Consider the following 20,432-nt stretch of genomic DNA (forward strand, 5'->3'; position numbering starts at 1 on the left):
CAGTGGCACCTTCCAGGGCTTCTGGTGGCTCCCACTGATAAGGACCAGATGTTGGGGAGATCGAAATTGCTGTCATAAGCACCCCCAAAGTCAGCTTCAGGCACCAAGGAAGACCGCAGTTTAGCTCTGTCCATTATCAGCAGTGAATAGTGCGTGGCATCTGTGAAGAGGGACAGCCGTGCTGTCCCCTGGCTCTGGTTTAGCTGCACAAAGTGTGGAGCCCACTACAAGCTGGTGCCACACCAGTTGGCCCATTCAGAATGGGACAGAAAGATTCTTTTCTCTAGGGCTGAGGAGATAGATCTGTGCACATGCATCCACATGCACAAGACACAGACCCCACCACCACCACATACATACTAAAATAAATCTTAGCTAACCACTATATTAGCTCCTCCCATAATGTGTGTGTGTATGTCTATGTTTCTCTTCTTCTCCCCACCCTTTTCCCATCTGACAGAACAGCCATCCTGAATGTTTTCTACGCCTCACATAATTTCCCTTTATTAAGTTAATTTTATGTGTCATGTATAAGTGCTTTGCCTGGAGAGTATGTCCGTCCACCATGTATGTGCAGTTCCCAAAAGGGCCAGAAGGGGGCATCAGGTCCCCTGGAATTGGAGTTAAAGACAGGAGCCTCCTGGTGAGTGCTAGGCACAAAATTTTAGTCCTAATCTAAGAGCCACTGAGCCACCTGTCCAGTCCACCCTGATTCTCTTCATCATCTTATCACATGTAACTGTCCCACCATAATGTGACACCATTCTTGAAAGTTGATAAATGGCACTACAATGTTCATCTACACCGCTCTGCCCGGTGCTACATAACTACGTTAGAAACTCACATACATGGACACATGTACCCTTCTGTTCCCTGATGCATGGTTTTCCAAAGTGAGGAGCTCAGAATCCACCACTACGACAGACCCCAGCACTAGCCGTGTGTTAAGGTTTGCACAGCATCCTTCCCAGGCATGGTACCAGGGGTCGAACTCAGATCTTCAAGACTCACAGCAGGCATCTTGACCCACCAAGCCATCTCACCCTCCATGGACGGTTAGTTCCAACTGTCACCTCGATTGCGCTAGTCTCAGGCAATGCCCACCTGAGTGTCGGAGAAGATTAACTGAAAATGGGAGCACCACCAGAGTCCCAGACTGAGTAAGAAAGACAAGGAGGCCAGGGATACAGCTCAGTGCTAAGTGCTTGCCCGGCATGCACCAGGTGATGAGTTCCAGCAGCACAGCACAAAACCAAACAATGGAGACTCGGCAAGCCAGCAGATTCCACAGTCTCTGCCTATCGGTCTGTGAGCTAGCAGCTGCCCACAGCCAGGCCTGCCTGGTCTCCCTGGCCATAATGGACTGTCTTGCCTCAAACAGGGAGCCAGCATAACCCTCTCCCCACTGAAGTTGCTTCCTGTCAGGTGTTTAGCAGGAAAGGAACTTCTCGAGCAGAGGACAGAGGGCACGAACCCTGGAGGAACAGAGTCCAGCCTTCTCTGCTCCGCATGCATGGTACTCACCTTGATGAGGGTGATTCCCACGGCCTTCTTGGGCACCCTGCCCGTGATCTCATCGCAGATCTTGTGAATGAACTGGTGGGGGATAACGAACACCAACAGGTCTGCGTCCTGCACGGCTTCGCCGAGATTTGGGACAGCGACCTGTGACGAAGGGAGGAGACCAATAACCCCTGCAGAAATTCCAGCCTGTTCCCTCGCCCCTTCAAAACACGGACTGCCTTGAGGTGCCAACATCCGCACCCCCACTCTTCCTGGACAGACCCTGATGTGTCCTGTTAATCAATTATTGCTAAATCTTAAAAATTATGTCTTAATTATGTCTGGTGTGTGTGTGTGTGTGTGTGTGTGTGTGTGTGTGTGTGTGTGTGTGTGTGTGTGTGATGCATGCATACATGCATGTATGTGGAAGTCAGAGGGAAGCCTGGCTCTCTCCTTCTCTAGGTAGGTCCTGGGAATCAAACTCAGGACATCATGCTTGTGTGCAGACCCCTTTAGCCACTGAGCATCTCACCTGCTCCGCTGTTGTTCTTATCACTGCTTTTTGGAGACAGGATGGCCCTTTACTGCACAGGCTCTCCTGGAAGTCACCACGTAGCCCATGCTGGCCTCAAACTCGCCATCCTTCTGCCTCAGCCTCTTTCGTCCCGGATACCAAGATGCTAAGGCAGAAGGATCAGGGGTCCAAGGCTACCTTAGGCCACCTGGCAAGTTTGAGACCAGCCCTGGCTACACAAGACTGCTTCAGAAGGCCAGAAACCAAACCGAAACCCCACTCAAGTGTAGATGTGCAGATTTAACGAGAACAGTGTTTCTGAAAAATCTGACAGCTCAGCAGGCCAAGATGAGAGAGATGATGAGACGATGAGACGAATCCCAGAGGGAGCCGTGCTGGCTCCCATGTCACGCTGGGGCCAGCTGAAGTCAGAGCGCCACAGCAGGAGAGCCTCTCTCCACCTGCTGAGCTCCTGGGGAAGAGCAGGAAAGCCAGGTGGGCCACTGCTCCTGCAAGGGCAGGAAATAACCGCTCTCCTCTCCATTCAGGTCCTTCAAAACCACACACTCTGACCTGCCAGCTTTCAGAGAGCCACCGGAGAAACGGCGGTCACTGTCACAGAAGGTTCCTGAGCGGGCCTCAGGCAGGTTTAGGCATGCAGTGGTTGGTTTAAGGATCCATGCAAGGTAGCCTTGGATTCCGAAGTCTCAGCCTCACTGACAGACATACCTAGCAATGCTTGGCTGAGGATGGGGCTGGGTGGGTAGAGAACCTCCTTAGGATGCAGGAAGCCCTGAGTTAGATTCCCCAGAACCAGGGATAGCTGGATGGGGAGATGGGGCAAGGAAGATTCAGTTTACTCATCCTCAGCTACATACCAAATTCAGGCCGCTCTGGAAAAGATGGGGACGCAGTGCTGAGGAATGCCAGAGAGTTGGCTCTGCTGCTAAGAGCTTTCACTCACTGCCTGCCCTTGCAGAGGACCAGGGTTCAATTCTAAGCACCCACACAGTGGCTCACAGCCCTCTGAAACTCCAGTTCCACGGGATCCACACCCTCTTCGGACCTCCACGGGCACCAGGTATGTATGCCACGCACAGACACACGCAGGCAAGACATCCATCCTCATGCATATATATGTAAGTTTGGGAAAATTAGTTATAATAATAAATAGTGAATAAATTAATAAATAAATGGCTGGCGATCCTGTGTGTCCTCTCGAATTCACAAGAAGACAGACGCTAAAACTGAGAAGCCGGAGAAGAGAGAGGGCTGCAGAGGGGAGGGCTGCGTGGCTTCTGGGAGCGCTATCCAGAAGAGAGGTCACATAAATGTCCACTCCAGAGACCAAATGCACATTTGGATTGAACAGCAAGGCTGAGTAGAGAGTAGGCTTCCACCGGTCTACATTCAGCCTGGGGAGGGAGGTGGCCAGTGAGGATTCCCCTCCCCCTGACATGCAAGCTTCCTCCCTTCCCTCTCAGGGCATTGGCCCTTGCTTCTTAGAGCCACCTGGCAGATTCATGGTCCCCAGGATTAAGCTGCCTGGCCCCGGTGTACAGATTTCCAATCTCAGCTCCTCAGAGGGTTGAGGCAGTAGGATCGCTAGTTTAAGCCCTACCTAGGCAACATGTCTCAACAAGGAAAAGCACCAGGGTGGCTACTCCGGATGCCTAGCAAGTCAAAAGCAGAAAGCCAGAGTTTCAGGCATGGGGTAGACAGAGGGAGCAAGTTCCTTGTTGCTGGCACAAAGAAAGGAGTATGACAGTGACCTCCTAACTCCCCTGCCCCAGTAAACAGGGGTGAAGCCCTGACTTTTGATTCTCAGCCCTGCCTGACCTAAAGCTGTGGTACTAACGCCTGGGAGGTAAGAGCAAAAAGACCCGAAGTTCAGTGCCACGTGTACTTGAGGCCAGCCTGGGCTACATGCAGGCAACACTGTCTTGGGGGCTGAGGGTGGGGAGGCCTAAAAATGCAAAAGAAAAGACTGTCAGTTAACTAACATCAGGGAGAGTGGGGAGGGCTCTAATCCAATATGGCTGTCCTTGGAAGAGGCAGTGATGAGGGGGTGAGGGGTAGCTACATGGTCAAGAAAGCTTGGGGCTCTTTCAGGAGGACCAGAGTTCGGTTCCCAGCACAACCTCCTGTAACTCCCTCTCCAAGGAATTCAATGTCTGAGCTCCAAGCACACGTGAACACACACACTCATTTTAAGAGGCAGCAACGGGGTTGAGGATTTAGCTCAGTGGTAGAGCGCTTGCCTAGCAAGCGCAAGGCCCTGGGTTCGGTCCCCAGCTCCAAAAAGAAAAAAAAAAAAAAAAAAAAAAAAAAGAGGCAGCAACACAGTACCAACAGTATCCACAGAAGACACACAGATCCTGTCTCAAAGAACAAGCCAACCTGATTCCAAGAAAATCAGAGCCAGTCAAAGGTCGCTTTACCACATCCAGACCCTGGTGCCACTCAATGCCAGCCAGGAGACAGAACCGAATGTGCCCCCACCCCTGCCAAGTCTTACCACATTTTCTGGTAGCTTGTGTCCCGGGAGATATTTCACATTTTCGTGGTCATTGTTGATGATGTCTGTCAACTTCCTCCCGTTCACAGTCTCTTCGAAGACCCACATCTTGACCGTGGAGGAGAACTTCTGCAGGTTCTTCACATTGCTTCCGATGATTTTTGCAACAGCTGATCCCCTGGAATGAGGAGAGCAAAAAACCGTAAGCTCGCTGGAGAAGAGAAAAAACATTTGACTGGAATGCAGAAGTCTCGAATTTTTGGTTTTTCTGAGTCCACAGGAGTCCGCTCAAGGTGAGCGGCACATCAGCCTCCAGCCACTGAAAACTCTGTTCTTATAGGAAATGCCCCCCCCGAACCAACCCTGTTATTGGGAAAATGGCAGCATTTGGTACAGAGTTTAAAAATAAGTCAGGAGGCTGGGGTGTGGGGTGTAGTTCAGTCAGTAGTGTGACTACCTCCACACACAAAGTCATGTTGTGGGCTCAGGTATGGGAATATGGTGTGTGGTAAGAAAGTAGGTGTGGCAATTCCTCCCTGTAACCCCAGCATTTAGGAGGCTGAGGCAGGAGGATGTCTGTCACTGATAAAAGTGGGTTCCTGAACAACCTGATCATGGTGGAAAAGTGCCATTCAGAAGGGCCCCCCACCCTCCGCCCCTGGGTGTGAATTGGACAGGGCAGACCTTTGGCTTCAGTTTTCCATCTAAAGGGGATGTATTACAGGGTGGGCACAAGTGTGGTGATCTTAGCCATCCCCAGGACTCACGTGGTGGCAGGAGAGAACTGGCTCCTAGGTTGTTCTCTGACAACTTGAGGGATGCGTTCCCCCTCCCCACCCTAAATAAATAAATGTCACTCTTCCTTTCAGAGGACCAGGGTTTGGTTCCCAGTGTTCATCTGGGGCTCACAACTGTCTGTTCTCTCCAGTCCCAGGGCTCTGATGCCTTCTTCTGACCTCCATGAAGAATGTACGTAACACACCCACGCACACAGTAAAGGTAACTTTTAAATGCAATTTAAAATTGTGTAAATATATAAAGGAGGTTTTATCACACTCTGGGTTTACTACTGGGCTCTGGGACATAACTCAGGTCCTCCTGTGTGCATGGTAGAAATTTTATACCAACTGAGCCATCCCCCAGCCTCTTGCTTTCTCCTTTAACCAAGGAAAGGGAGAGGGGACAATGAGTCGGCCATGCTTCCTACGGCCTGAGCCCCTGCCCCTCCCAGGGCTGCCCAGAGGTGAGGTTCACCGGGCAATCAGGGGTATTGGTGAGTTTCTGTTAAACAACGTCTAGGCTTTAGTCCTAAAAGCAATACGTGAAGGAGATCAAAACATAAACAACCCCATCTCACCACCCAGGCAGAGCCATGACTAACACCGCCTGTGGTTCTCTGAGTTAAAAGGCCTTGAAAGTCCAACTGAGTGCCAGAGACTCAGATACAAATGTGAAAGACCAAAGACTTTTAAGACTAGATTCAATCCTCTGCGTTGTTTATTTGGTCTCTGTGTACAAAAGCTTTCCAAGTTTAAAACCAAAAGAGGAAAGCAGAGACAGGGGAAAAATCAATGTGAGCACTTCACTTAAAAGATGGGGAGACCACAGGGCTTCTGGTGACTGCTCAGGGCAGTGCTCACTGTGCGCCATGATACCCTCCACAAAAGGCAGCACAGCACACGGGAGATGTGGCTCAGTTGATAGCGTACCCTAGCACTAAGCCCTGGTTCCAAACCCCAGCACCGCACAAACTGGGTTTCTAGGCAACAAGTTCCTTTACCTGCTAAGCCTCCTCTCCCTCCCTTTTTGCAACAGAGTATCATATGGCTCAGGCTGCTCTCCAACTCGTGACTTGAGGATGAGCTTGAACTTCCGACTCTTCTGTCTCCATAGGGATAGGATCATCGGTTTGTGCAGGGTTTCCTGCACACTAGACAAGCCCGCTACCACTTGAGTGTCATCTACACACAGACTCTTAGCAGACACTCAGTGTCGGGAGAGCAGAGACACAGCTCTTGTAAGATACTTCCTATGGCTGCATCAAGCCATCTAAAAACCCCAGAGAAGGGCTGGAGAGAAGGGAGGTGGCTCATGGATGAAGAGCTTGTCACACAGTGTGAGGACTGGCGTTCAGACCCCCAGTACCCACGTACAGCCAGGAAGGGGAGGTGACCACATGACAGGCCAGTTCAGGAGAGGCAGAGACGGACCCCAGGGAAAGCTGGGTAGCTAGACAAACCAAAATGTGTGATCTCTAGGCGTAGGAATGGCAACCCTGAGATAGAAGACAATGGCTGACAGTAGCTTCAAGATTCAACATGCATGTGTACACACATGCAAACATGCATATACAGATGCACAAGCACGCGCGCGCGCACGCGCGCGCGCACACACACACACACACACACACACACACACACACACACAAAGGAAAAAGACCCCATGAGTTACAGAGGATGCCCCTAGTCTTAAAGGAAGGAGGGGTTAGAGTTTTAGGACAGAACTCAGGCTTTTTTGTGCATGTGGCCGGAGAGAGTTCGGGCTGTTAGGTCAGACTTCTTGAAGAAATGCACTCTTCGGTTTTGTTGCTTTGAGCCCATGCAAACCGCTTCCTTTTTCTAGTACTGGGGAAAAGCAGGTAGAAGCAACCAGAGGATGAGAGAGAGAAGCTACTTCACCCCCTGGGACAGCATTTCTCAAGTTTGGCAGGAGGTGGGGACTTAAAACAGGGGAAATAGGGGCCCAGTTCCTCAACCCATTGACACCAGGGCAAAGAAACTTGTTTCCAGTTGTATGTTACGCTCCTGGGCACGATGCCATTGGATGCTAGTTAATTAGAAACCAAGAGTTTGGGCCAGGGCTAGGTTGGTGCAACGCATGTCTACCATGAACCCAGGAAAGCCTGAGACTATAAACCGACACAGTGTAGCACACAGGAGAAAAGGCTGGAAGATCAAAGCCAGGCTCCAATAATAGTGAGAATCCCCCGGAAACACAAAAGACAACAACAAAACTCCAAGCCTGAAAAGCAAGCAAAGTGGTCTGGGGCAATGGCTGTCTGCTGCCCTGCTTACCTGAGTTTAAACCCAGAACAGCAGGGGAGGCAGGTGGGCTCCCGAGACTCGCTGGCCAGGCAGCCTGGACCTACTCAGTGAGCTGTGGGCCCAGGACAAGGCAACAAACACAACAAGGAGGAAAACAGAAGCCATAGAGATAGTTTAGTAGGTGAAGGCACTTGGGGCCGAGCCTGAATATCTGAGGTGGATCCCCAGAATCCACAAGGCGGAAGGAGAGAGTCAATTCCCAAAAGTTGTCCTCTGATGCACAACATTCATGGGCTGTGGTGAGCACACACATGCCAGCACACTAACTATGTCAACACAGGAGCATTCTTTTACACGACCTGTACATACGGTCACATAAACAAGGCCTGCACAATGACAACACCAACTGACACCCTAAATTGGATGGGAACCTCTCACAAGGTCCTACCTGGGCAATTAGTGGCTGCCAAGAGAGGGAGGATCAGTCCTCTCCAGGCACACACAAGAGCAACACCGAGGGCTGGAGAGAGAAGGCTCAGCGGTTAAGAGCACCGACTGCTCTTCCAGAGGTCCTGAGTTCAATTCCCAGCAACCACATGGTGGCTCAACCTCATGGTGGATCTGATGCCCTCTTCTGGTGTGTCTGAAGAGCTACAATGTGCTCACATACATAAAATAAATGAATCTTTAAAAAAATATATTAAGAGCCAATTGCCAACAAAAGCCAGCTTCCCAGATTCCCCAACTCCTTGGGAAGATCCCTCAGGAACAATGTGAACTACGACCTCAGGTCACTGCAAAAGGGAACATATGTCCAAAAGTGCACCGTATCCCCCATGCAAGTAGGGTAGGGTGGTAGCCTAAGGAGCAGCTTAGAGCTTTGCAGCAGGCCTCAGACAATTCGCATCTATAATCCTTACTTGAATTCCAAAGGTATTCTGAGGTGTGTCTGAAATTAGGGAGCCATCAGAAGGGATGGGAGGGAGAGCATGGTGTCCTGGCTCTCAGTATCAGCAGCCAGGACACTTAAATAACGCCCTTGAACAGGGCCATCCTGAAGTCCTTAACTGCCCAATATCAGCAACTAAAGGTCACGTCCAAGTTGGGCAGAGTGACTCATGCTTGTAACCCCAGCCATCGGGGAGGCAGAGGCAGGAGGAACAACAAGAATTGGAGGCCTGACTGGCTGTACAGTACATCACAAGACTGCCTCACTATGTAGCTCTGGTTGGCCTTGAACTCACAGATCTGCCTGCCTCTGCTTCCTATTGGCTTGGACTAAAAGCAGGCACCAGACATGTTTTGTTTTGGTATTTGGTTTTGGATATATATATATATACATATATATATATATATGTATATATATATATATCCAACAATGTTATGTAGTCCAGGCTAGCCTGGTAATCACTATGTAAAACCATATAGCCCAAGTTGGTTTCAAACTCTGGGCAGTCTCTCTACCTACATCCCTTGAGTACTAAAATTATATATTTTACTAGTATTTTTCTTTCTTCCTCCCTCCTCCTCCTCCTTTACTTTTTGCTCTATTGTGTGTAAATATAACTTTCATTCTCCTGTAGAAATTGTTGTCTGGGAGGCTCACTGCCTCAGTCTGCTAACCCAGGCCTAGTTCTGGAAGCTTCGAGCCTCCATACAATCTACTCTAGACCTAGAATGTTTCCAGCCTCTGAGATTTACTGCCGAATGAGTTCCTCCTTGTTCTTTCTGAGCTCTTGATGGCTGGTCAACACAGCTGTTCTGGTTCAAACTCTCTCCCAACTGACTGATTCAATCGGCTTTTCTCTCAGCCTCTGAATTGTTCCGCTTGGCCTCAAACTAAACAATCTTTTCCAATGTTTTGGCTTCTTCTCATCCTCTGACTTTGTCTTCACCTGTGTCTAGCTTGTTCTCTCTTCGATCTGTCTCTGTAAAACTCTCGCGGTAACACTGCCTCCTTCTCCCTCTCTGGGCCGCTCCACTCTCCCTCTCCACTCTACTGTACTGTTCTCCATGAACTCTACTGCATTCCTGTGCTGTGCTCTCTTCCTCCTGTACTGTCCGTCTCCCCCTTAAATAGCTTCCCTTTCCTCTCCTTGAGAGTCGGGCATAACCTATTCTGTCAAATCTCTGATTCATCACTTTGCCTGCCCCTCGATTAGACATCAAACATGGGTGCTTCCTTCTTTTTTTTTTTTTTTTTTTTTAAATCGTTTTATTTATTTTTTTTTTTTTTGGTTCTTTTTTTTTTTTTTTTTTTTTTTCGGAGCTGGGGACCGAACCCAGGGCCTTGCGCTTCCTAGGCAAGCGCTCTACCACTGAGCTAAATCCCCAACCGGGTGCTTCCTTCTACAAGCTAACTTTACCTTCATTGTTTGGGATTAAAGATGTGTACTTAGTGTCTGTATTCTAGTCCAGAGGGATTAAAGGTGTGTGCTAAAGGCTGACCCACACCCTAACAATAAACAGGTTAAAATATCCTGTAATAATTATGGAGTAAGCTCATTTCTTGCATGTGCTAAGAAAGCCCTAGAAATGTTGAGACAGGGTTTAATGTGCTAAGAAAGCCCTAGAAATGTTGAGACAGGGTCTCACTGTGTAGCTCGGGCTGGCCTTGAGCTTATGATCCTCCAGCTCCACTGGGATTAGAAATGTGTGTGTGTGTGTGTGTGTGTGTGTGTGTGTGTGTGCGCGTGCGTGCGCGCACGCGCGCGCAGTTCCAATGGGTGTTCAAGGCTCCTCTGGCCCCCAAACCCCACATCCAGGACAAGAGTACCTTACCTAGCCTACCTTCACAGTCACTGGTATCATGGGGGACATGGGGGAGACACATGGGCCTGACCTGAAAGGTATGGCTACATATCTTAGCTATAAGTGACTGCACCTCTGTTTACATAAATACTCAAATCGCTGGTTGTAAAGACTGCTTGAGTAATATTTACATTCCTGTGGCGAGGACCTGATTTGGATAGAAGGTCTGGCTCCTGTTTGAAAATGAGCAAAAGGCCTTTCAGGGGGAGATCTGCCCTTTTCTAAGGAGCAGTTCACCAAGACTAGCTGCAGAGGCGACCCTGGTGTACGGAGTCTCTCGGCCACGTGCTGCGCATGGGGAGGAGAGGCAGAACTCTGAGTTCAAGTCTAGCCTGGTCTTCAGAGTGAATCTTTGTCTCGCAAAAACAAACCAACAACCAATGAAACCCCCCACATGGTGTGGCGTCCCTGTAGTCTTGGCACTGGGGAAGTAGAGGTAAAAAGGTCAGAAGTTCAAAGTTGGGGCTAGAGAAATGGCTCAGGAGGCTAAGAACATCGCTAATCTTCCAGAGGACTAGGGTTTGATTCCCAGCACCCCATGGTGCCTCACAGCTGTCTAACTCCAGCCAGAGAGAGGATCTGATGATTGCTTCTGGCCTCCAAGGGCACCAGGCACACATATGGTATGGTATACAGATATACATACAGGCAAAACACTCACACGAAATACATCAATCTCTTTTCTTAAAGTTACATAAATTAAACCCTACAGGATACATTTTTAAAAAGTAGTTCGGTCATCCCTGTATTGAGTTCACAGCCAGCCTGGGCTATAAAAGCCCCTCCAAGAGAGGCGGGGGAGGGGGAGGGAGAGAAACTAGAGAGAAACTACCCTGTGTAAAATGTAACACGTAGGCTTGTGCCAGACCCCAGCTCACAGTTTGTATCTTTGAATCTTCTATGCCCTTGTTTATCTCACATCAAATCACTTAAGAGACCATGTCCTGCTCCTGAAAAGGCATAGTACCCTAAGGAATACAGCACCCACCAGGGCAAACACTGGAGTACATACAGTCCAGAGCCGAACACTATCTCCACCCTGGTTATTTTAATTTTTTTTTGAGACAGAGTTTCATTGTATTCTGGCTGATCTGGAACTTACTATGTAGCCCAGGCTAGCCTCTTAGCTGTAGTGTTCCTCCAGTCTCAGCTCCTCATGTGCAGTTACAGACTCAGCCATTCTGCCCCCTTCTGGCCCCTCCCTGTTTTCAGTCCCTGTCATGGGGAAGTTCTCAGGAAGCGGGGATCCTCTGTCTAGGACCTGGGTGACTCTATACCCAAGGCTATGGCCTGAAGCCAACAACTGTCTGTCCGATCCCGTATTTAATGGAGGCAGGCAGCCAGCCCAAACCTCCCAAACATTTCTCAATCGCTGTGTCACAGGGCCAAGTTCTACTCACTCCCAGAGCTGGATCGGACCAAGAACGCAGCCAAGAACATCAGAATGAAGATGCTTCGGGCCAGCAGCCAAGCCTCCATGAAAGGCCAGAGACGCTCTCTTGACAGCCTTTGTTCCAGTTCAGTCTAGCATGGCCACTCCTGCCTGCCCCCGACAAACTGGCAGAAGGGCTGCCCTCTGTGGAGTTGTTCAGGAGAGGGAAAGGCTGTCTGTGAGTCTAGCACCAGGGTGTGGGAGGCACGGGGGAGCAGGAGTTCAAAACCATCCTCAACTAGGACAAGGCTAACCCAGCCTAAATGGGACCCTGTTACAACAACAACAACGTGCTCAGTGGGGGCACCGTGGCACCCACTTGTCCAGTGGCAGAACCAGCAAGGCCGCTGACATTTCTCTGCAGTGACCTTGATGTAAGTGGTAAAGCCAAGTTGAAAGGTCTATGTGAAGCTCTGGATGACAGATAGGAATCCTATTGAATGTGGTACAGAGCTTTCTGCTGTTGCTTCAAATAGCACACTAAAAGCACATAGTGGGACAGCAGGTAAAAGAGTGCTTGCTGCACAAACCCGATGGCCTGAGTTAGATCACCAGTTTACAAAAGAACTCTGAAAAGTTGTCCTCTGACTTCTGCAGGATCTCTCTCTCTCTCTCTCTCTCTCTCTCACGAGCGCGCGCACACACAAACACAAACACACACACACACACACACACACACACACACACACACAAGGAGTAGACAGATGTGGTGACACATGCCTTTAATCCCAGCACTCAGGAAGCAGAGGCTGTCAGATCTCTGAGTTCAAGGCCAGTCTGGCCTACATAGCAAGCACCAAGACCCAGTCTCAAAAAAAGAAATAAAATAGGGGCTAGAGAGACGGCTCCATGGTTAAGAGCACTTGTTGCTTTTGCAGAGGGCTTTCCCAGCACCTGCCTGGCAGGTCACAACCATCTGTAACTCAGTTCCAGAGTTCCAGGAAATCGTCTGCACTCTTCTGACCTCTGCAGGCACCGGGCACACTGAGGGCACACTGAGAGCACTTGCATATTTATGCAGGCAAAACACTCAAACCCATACAAATAAAAGTTAAACAAATTGTAATAAAAATACAAAAAGCATGGCTTTGAATTTCTGATTCCCCTGCCTGCCCCAAGGACTGGAATCCCAGGCAGGTGTTACTCCAACACTTGGCTTTTAAAGCACAGGGCAGTCTGACTGGGAGTAGAGCTGCTTCCCAGGAGGAGCAAGGCCCCGGGGTTTTGATCTACAGCAGCTCGGAGTCTATGTATTAACTTAGCAACAGAGTAGTTTTATGTTGAGTGTGGATGTCTTCTCATTATAGAGCATTCATTATGATTCAAGAGGCCCTGGGTTCGATCTCCATCACCAAAAGGGGTAAAAAAAAAAAAAAAAAGCTGGTCTGTGAGGCCCTTGCACCCCCTTTTTAATAGCAACAATCAGATCTCTGTGAGTAGATCAGGCCAGAGCTGAAGTAAGACCTGTCTCAAAAAAAAAAAAAAAAAAAAAATTAGCACATGCCAGGCACTAGGTAAAGAACTGGGCCCGAGGAGAGAGCTCCCAGGAGACAGACAACTAAAAGATGAGGCCAACACAAGGGTCAGCAACAGGAGGCCGGGGAGAGGCCACCGGTCCAGCCGCAATGGAAAAGAACACCCAGCTAAGGTTTCCTCCAAAACGACTTTCAGAGCCAAGTCTTCAAACACCAGTCAGGTGGCTCCTACGACTCCTGGACAGAACCGCTTCTAGCACCCTGAGCAGTGGTGTGAGTCAGACCACGGAAAAACAGAAGGGGACAGGAGCCAAGAGAATGTCCCTCAACTGTTCTACCCCTGGGCCGCGGGAACACACCATATTCTGTCTCCTTCTCACAGAGACCCTAACTTCTCCTGTGTTAAGAATCACCAAGGTATTGAAACTACTGGGAGCTTGAAAGCCCCCCAAGCACCAAGCGCTTTATAAGTGAAGTCAAATCCAGCCCAGTGGTGTCCCCAAAGCTCTGCAAACACCTTTCCCTAGGACCCTCATGTTCCGGCAGCCAGGCCGGTGGGGACTCGGTGCCCCTTCTCGATAGCAGGATTGGGAACCTCTCGCCACAGGAAGTGGGAACTGTCTCTTGAAGGAGAGCATTGCCCCAGGTAGCAACGACCCTTATCACTCTCTGTGCCTCGGTTTCCTCACCCACCAAACTGCAGTAAGAACTGAGCCTCTGCAAATTCCTCCATGGGGGTGATCGGCAGGGGAGAATGGAGAACGCCCTTAGGTTGTTTTGCTAAGTAACGGGGTTTGGCGAGCAGGTGGCCGTAACCGCAGGGTTACCAATGCGCAGACAGGTGCCCGCGGGCGCCGTGCACGCTGCCACCCAGGCCAGCTTGGCCGGGCACCTCGTGCACTGGTGCCTCGGCGTGGCCTCTGTGTGTGCAGTGCCCAACCGGGACAAGCGATCGCAGGCCCGCCTCTCTGCGTATCCGCGGTGCCCTGGTGTCCACGCCGAAGCAGCAAGCAAGCAGCCCTGGCCCGCCTGGAACCGGGGCTTCCTGGAGGCGGAGCCCGCGCCGCCCACCCGCCTCTGCTCACCAGTTCCCGGAGCCCACGATGCACACTTTCAGAGGCGCCGCTGCCATGGCCAAGCCGGGTAGCTGCTGTACACAGCCTTCCTCCCAGGGCCAAGCCGGATCGCTGCTGCAAGCCGGATCGCTGCAGCACACACAGTGCCTCCCGGGCCGGCTGCTCACCTCCACTGGAACGGCCTAGTATAGCCGCTCCGGGCGACCCCGCCCCGCCCTCCTGTCCGCCAATGGCCACCGCCACCCGCCTAGGCGCCTAGGGCCACAGCTGACAGCCCGGAGGATCCGCCCCGCCCCGCCACTCCCAAGAACCACTGCGCACGCCTGGTCCGGGCTGGTAGCTTGGTCAGCCTCCGGTGTCGCCCCACCCCTGCCCGAGGAATGTTGGGATGTGTAGTCCCTCTCCCTGCAGGCTCCCTTTCGGTTCCAGGCGGGCCACACGCAGGCCAATGTTATTGCGCAGACTGGATCCCTGAGGTCCTGCTGCTGTGTGTCACTATTCGGGACAGAGCAAGCCCGCCCCAACCTATAGAAGTGTCACCTATTTGCTCTCTGCGCAGGGACAGCTGTCACTTAAGGGTGGAGCCCAGATATCTCTAAATAGTTGACTGTGAATTCACCCAGATTTGGGCTCAGAGCCTACACCTGCTTTAACAACGGTTGCCAAATTCGTTTAAACAGGACAGGTCCGGGCACCTATGAATTTCCTAGCGAGCCTGGAGCTTTAATCTAATGTCTTCTGCCCTAGATCTGGTAGTATCTGCAATACAAGGGTGATGGTCGTATTTCAGTTGGTAGAGGGCTAGATGGAACACAGGAAGTTCCATCCCCGGCGCCTGGTGGCTCTGGCCTGTAATCACAGCACGTGGAGAATCTGAAGTCCCAAGTTATTTTTGACCAGCATAAAAATGAGAGGCCACTTTGTCGCCTTGTCTCAGACAAGCCAGCACCCTTGTGTTTCAGGATGTAAAACTTGCCTACACAGGGTCAAAACAGAAACTTGAACTGTCCCCTCATATGGTTACTCTTAGGACAGGACATCCCCCTTTCCCGTCTCTGCCAGAGCTTCAATGACCTCTGCTCCACCCAAGCTGTCGTTGTATTGCGGATGCGCACGCCGAGGCGACAGAAAACAGAGATGGTGGAATGTGTTGTAATCTCAGTGCCAGGGAGGTAGAGTCAGGAGGATCGGCAGTTCAAAGTCATCCTTAGCTACACAGTGAGTTTGAGGTCAACCTGGGTCACATGAGACCCTGTCACAAAGCAAAAGCAAGAGTGGGGAGGATGAGCTGGTTTTGCAAGGAAAGATGTAACCCTAAGAACTGGAGTCAGATCTCCAGAGCCCACAGAGGAGGGAGAGAACCAACTCCCTATAGTTGTCCTCAAACCCTCCCTATGCTAATCCATATAAGTGCCCCTGTCTCACAAGCTTGACAACAGTAAACGAAAACATTTTAATTGATACATTTGTTGAGACAGGGTCTCACCGTGTAGCCCTGGCTGATCTGAAACATGCTAAAGACCAGGCCAGCCTAGTACTCACTTTATAGGTCATGCTGTCCTCGAACTCACAAGAGATGTGCCTGCCTCTGCCTCCCAAATGTTGGGATTAAAGGCAATTACCTGGATTAAGTTAAATATATTTAACCAATGCCTGGTTTAAAATAAATTTAATTTTAAAATAGGTTTATTTCTAGCACTCTAGAAGCAGAAGCAAATTAGTATCTATGAGTCCAGGGCAGCCTGGTCTACATTGCAAGTTCCAGGTCAGCCAAGGCCAAATATTGGGACCATCTCAAAAACCTAAGTCAAAGTGTGTGTGGTGATATAGGCCTTTAATCCCCAAGTGGGCAGGTCTCTGTGAATCGGGGGCCACCCTGATCTAGATAGCTTGGTTACACAGTGAGGCTCTGCCCTAAAAAGGGGGAAGGAAGGAAGGAAGGAAGGAAGGAAGGAAGGAAGGAGGAAAGAAAGAAAATAGAAAACCAGACCTAGAATTCTCGAACTGCTACATGTTAACCTTTAATCCTGTGTCTAGGCAACACCTCACACCAATTCCATCAGAGCCCCCAGGGATGTAAGTTGAGAGTTCTTAAAGTGCAAAGGTGGTTACTTGTGGTGCATGGGGACTGTAATCTCAGTGCCTGGGATGTGAAGGCAGGAAGATCAGAAGGTCATGGTGACTGTATAGTGAGTTCCAGGCCGGCCTGGCGTGGGAGTGGGGGACACAGGATAACCCTCTCCCCCTCCCCCAGCTCGAGTGGGTGAGAAAGGAGCCATGGAGGAGGGCTCCCCACTGGGTTCGGGGACATCGGTGACCTAAAGTGGCCATTTTCTAAGAGATGGAGAGGATGGTCATGATGAGGTGAAAGTCCGTGTGGGCAGCCCCAGCCCTGGGTGTTGATCACTTCAGGTCTGTTTCCTTCGGAAGTGGATGCTTCCAGAAGGCGTTGATATAGACAGTGAAGTCGTGAGTTTGGCTGCCGGGACTCAAACTGCAGAGTGAAGGGCTCTTCGTGAGGTCAGAATTATTAGAAAACATGAGTCTCTCCCTCTCCTTCTCCCTCCCTCTCTCTCTCTCTCTCTCTCTCTCCCTCCCCCCTTCTTTCTTTTTCCAGTGGTGTTGGGGTTCGTTCTTAGGCTGTGTGTGTGTGTGTGTGTGTGTGTGTGTGTGTGTGTGTGTGTGTGTTAGACTTAGCTATGTAGCCACCACTCCAGGTTCTCAGTCTACCCTAAAGTATTTGCCTATTTTAATTTGATTTGGTATTGGTGTGCAGTGAGTGGCCATGTACAGGCCTGAGGTTATTATTAAGTGCCTTCTTCTTTCCATCTCTAGTTTGTTTTTTGTTTTTTTTTTGTTTTTTGTTTTTTTGTTTTTTGTTTTTTTTCAGAGCTGAGGACCAAACCCAGGGCCTTGCGCTTGCTAGGCAAGTGCTCTACCACTGAGCTAAATCCCCAACCCCCCATCTCTAGTTTTTGACACAAAGTCTTTCACTTACAGCTGGCTGACCAGCAAGGTCCCTTGGATCCTCCTGCCTCTAACTCCAACACATAGGGACTGCAGGGCTTTTGAAGTGGCTGTTTGGGATTTGAACTTGGGTTCTCGGGCTTGCAGAGCAAGCACTTTACCCACCATGCCATTGCCCCAGTCTTATTATCCCCCTGCTTTAAGGCTTTAAGGTTTATATTATTTTCATGTGTATGTATATGTGTGTGTGTATACACATCACTCATGTGCAATGCCCATGAAAGCCAAAAGAGGGCATCAAATCCCCCTGAAGCTGGAGTTCTATGTGGTTTGGAGCTACTGACATGGGTACGGGTAACTGAACTGTCCTGTGGAAGAGAAGCAAGTGCCCTTAGTGACTGAGCATCTGTCCAACCCCTGGGACAGGATGTCGAAATGAAACTGTGACGGACTCTCAATGCCATGCGGCCACCGCCACTTTTTGGGTCAGCGTGCCCCACATACAGGTTGTGATCTCCGTTCGTGGTACAGCAGGCTACAAGTGGGATTGCCCATCTTCAATATTGCTCGTGACAGTCCAATGAGCAATTACATATTTTTTTTTGGCTGAAGAAACAATGCCTAGGAACTTCTAAAGAGCTTTTATCTCCCTTCATGAGGGAAATACAGACGCAGTGGATGAAAGGCAGGTTTGTCAGCTCACGAGAACCGAATAGAGCCCAGGACACTTAACAGCAAAGCGCGTCAAACTGTCATTTGCTGACATCGAGATTCATTAAGTTATCAAAGTGGTTTGTGGCTGGGGTTTTATCCAATGAGAGAGAGAGAGAGAGAGAGAGAGAGAGAGAGAGAGAGAGAGAGAGAGATTTAAAATACAAAGCTAATATAGCATATCTCAAGGCTGAGGACAAGGCTCAGGGGGTTAAGTGTACAGGAATCTGGATCTGAGTTCAAACCCCTACACCCCTGTGAAGATGAGGCACAAGTGCCAGGTGCACCTGTACCCCAGCGTTGGGGATAGAGCAGGCTTGCTCAGTGGCCACTCTAGCCAAATCAGTGAGCTCATGTTCCATGAGAAACCCTGTCTAAAAAGATAATAAGGTGGAATGGTGGAATACAATTCAGGAAGACACCGGAGGACATCGACCTCCGGTCTCTATGAGTATGGCACACTCTTGAGCATGCATGCATACACATATGCACATGTCCACATGCATGCCTACATGTACCACAGCTACACTCACATAAAAACGATACCGTTAAATGGGCCCCAGTGACACATGCCTGTAGTTCTAGCATTTGGGAGATGTGGGCAGAAGAATTCTAGGTTGAGGCTGCAGAAACGGCTCAGCCATTAGGAGCATGGCTGCTCTTCTAATGGACTAGGGCTCAATTCCCCGCACCCACATGATGTGACTCCCTCACGCAGACATGGAAGCGGGACACCAAATGCACACGAAATAAACATAAATAAGCATTTTAAAAAAGAAAGTTCAAAAAAATAAAAAAGTTCAAAAAAATAAAAAAGAAAAAAGTTCAAAAAAAATAAAAAAGAAAGTTCAAAAAAATTAAAAAAGAAACTTCAAGGGGTTAGGGATTTAGCTCGGTGGTAGAGCGCTTGCCTAGCAAGCGCAAGACCCTGGGTTTGGTCCTCAGCTCTGGGGAAAGAAAGTTCAAGGTCATCTTGAACTAGGACGCCAGCCCAGGCTGTAAAAGAAACTTACATCTTGAGAAACTAAGCAACGAAGAACCTCACGATGAGCCAGGCCTGAGGAAATGCTTGAGTCCCAGCTGCTTGGAGGAGCCAGGAGAGTGGCAAATCCAAGAGCTTCCTGGGTTAAAGAGTGAGTTCAAGGCCAGCATAAGGACCTAAAGAGATTGGATCACAAAACAAAACAGCAGGGGCTGGCAAGATGGCTTAGAGGTAAAGGTGCTTGTGGCTAAGCTTGATAATGACCTAAGTTCGATCCCCAGAACCTACATGGTGGAATGGACTTCTGAAAGTTGTCCTTTGAACTCCACATAAATTCTATGACATATTCGTGCCCCCTGAAACAAATAAACATAATAAAAATATAAAAAAAGAATAATAAAAAGTAAAATCAAAATTTAGGGCTGAGCATACAGCAAGCGAGAGGCATAAGGTTCAATCCCCATTACTACAAATAATAATAAAATACCTTGCTTTTAAAAATCCACCATTGGGAGGCAGAGGCAGTCGGAGCTCTGTGACTTCAAGGCCAGTCTGGCCAGCAGAGTGTCTACATAGTGATTTCCATGTCAGCCAGGGTTACACAGTGAGACTCTGTCTTAAAAAACAAACAAACAGGGGTTGGGGATTTAGCTCAGTGGTAGAGCGCTTGCCTAGCAAGCACAAGGCCCGGGGTTCAGTCCCCAGCTCTGAAAAAAAAAAGAAAAACAAACAAACAAACAAACAAACAAATAAACCCCAATAACCAACAACAGCAACAACAAAACAATCTACCATTATAACATTCATGTATGTATGTATTTGTGTATGTATCTATCAGAGCCTCCTATTACCTAGGGTGGCCTGGAACCTGTGAAGTAATGAAGGGTGGCTTTGAACTTCCAATCCTCCAGGTTTTACTTTCCAAGTGCTGGGATTACAACTGTGAACACAGGTTTTCTTAGCCATGAAGTAGGCAGGCATTTGGACTTCACTGAGAGATGCCTCAGTGGTTAAGAGCATTTGTTGCTCTTGCAGAGGACCTGGGTTTGATTCTCAGGACCCATATGTTGGCTCATAATCATCTATCATCCCTAACTTCAGTTTAGGGGATCCAACCCCCTCCAACTCTCAGAAATCTGCTAGCCCCTGCAACCCCCCAAGTTAGTCTCTTTCCTTCTCCCTCCCCCCTCCCTCCCTCCTCCTTCTTCCCCCTGCCTCCCTCTCCCCCTCCCCCTCCTTCCCTCCTTCTTCCTCTCCCTCCTTCCCTCCCTGCCCCCCCCCCCGTGTGTGTGTGTGTGTGTGTGTGTGTGTGTGTGTGTGTGTGTGTGTGTGTGTACCATTCCCCTGGCCATCGCAATCATCATTATTAATCATTATTATTAGTATGAAAAGTTCTTAC

The 20,432-nt window shown here is 49.5% G+C and overlaps 1 protein-coding gene across 1 annotated transcript in view; it reads right to left on the reverse strand.

Moving 5' to 3' along the window:
• Gpd1l1 (glycerol-3-phosphate dehydrogenase 1 like 1) overlaps positions 1-14,634 on the reverse strand; it is a 29,667-nt gene extending 15,033 nt beyond the window's left edge. Inside the window, exons 1-3 of the mRNA NM_001191885.1 lie at positions 14,383-14,634; positions 4,536-4,713; positions 1,525-1,665 (exon numbers count right to left, since the gene is read on the reverse strand). Of these exons, the coding sequence (NP_001178814.1) occupies positions 1,525-1,665; positions 4,536-4,713; positions 14,383-14,429 (366 nt within the window). The 5' untranslated portion in view covers positions 14,430-14,634. The remainder of the gene's footprint in view (positions 1-1,524; positions 1,666-4,535; positions 4,714-14,382) is intronic.
• Between the last annotated feature and the right edge of the window lie 5,798 nt (positions 14,635-20,432).

Source organism: Rattus norvegicus, chromosome 8 (genome assembly GCF_036323735.1).
Source record: "Rattus norvegicus strain BN/NHsdMcwi chromosome 8, GRCr8, whole genome shotgun sequence".
Lineage (NCBI taxonomy): Eukaryota > Metazoa > Chordata > Mammalia > Rodentia > Muridae > Rattus > Rattus norvegicus.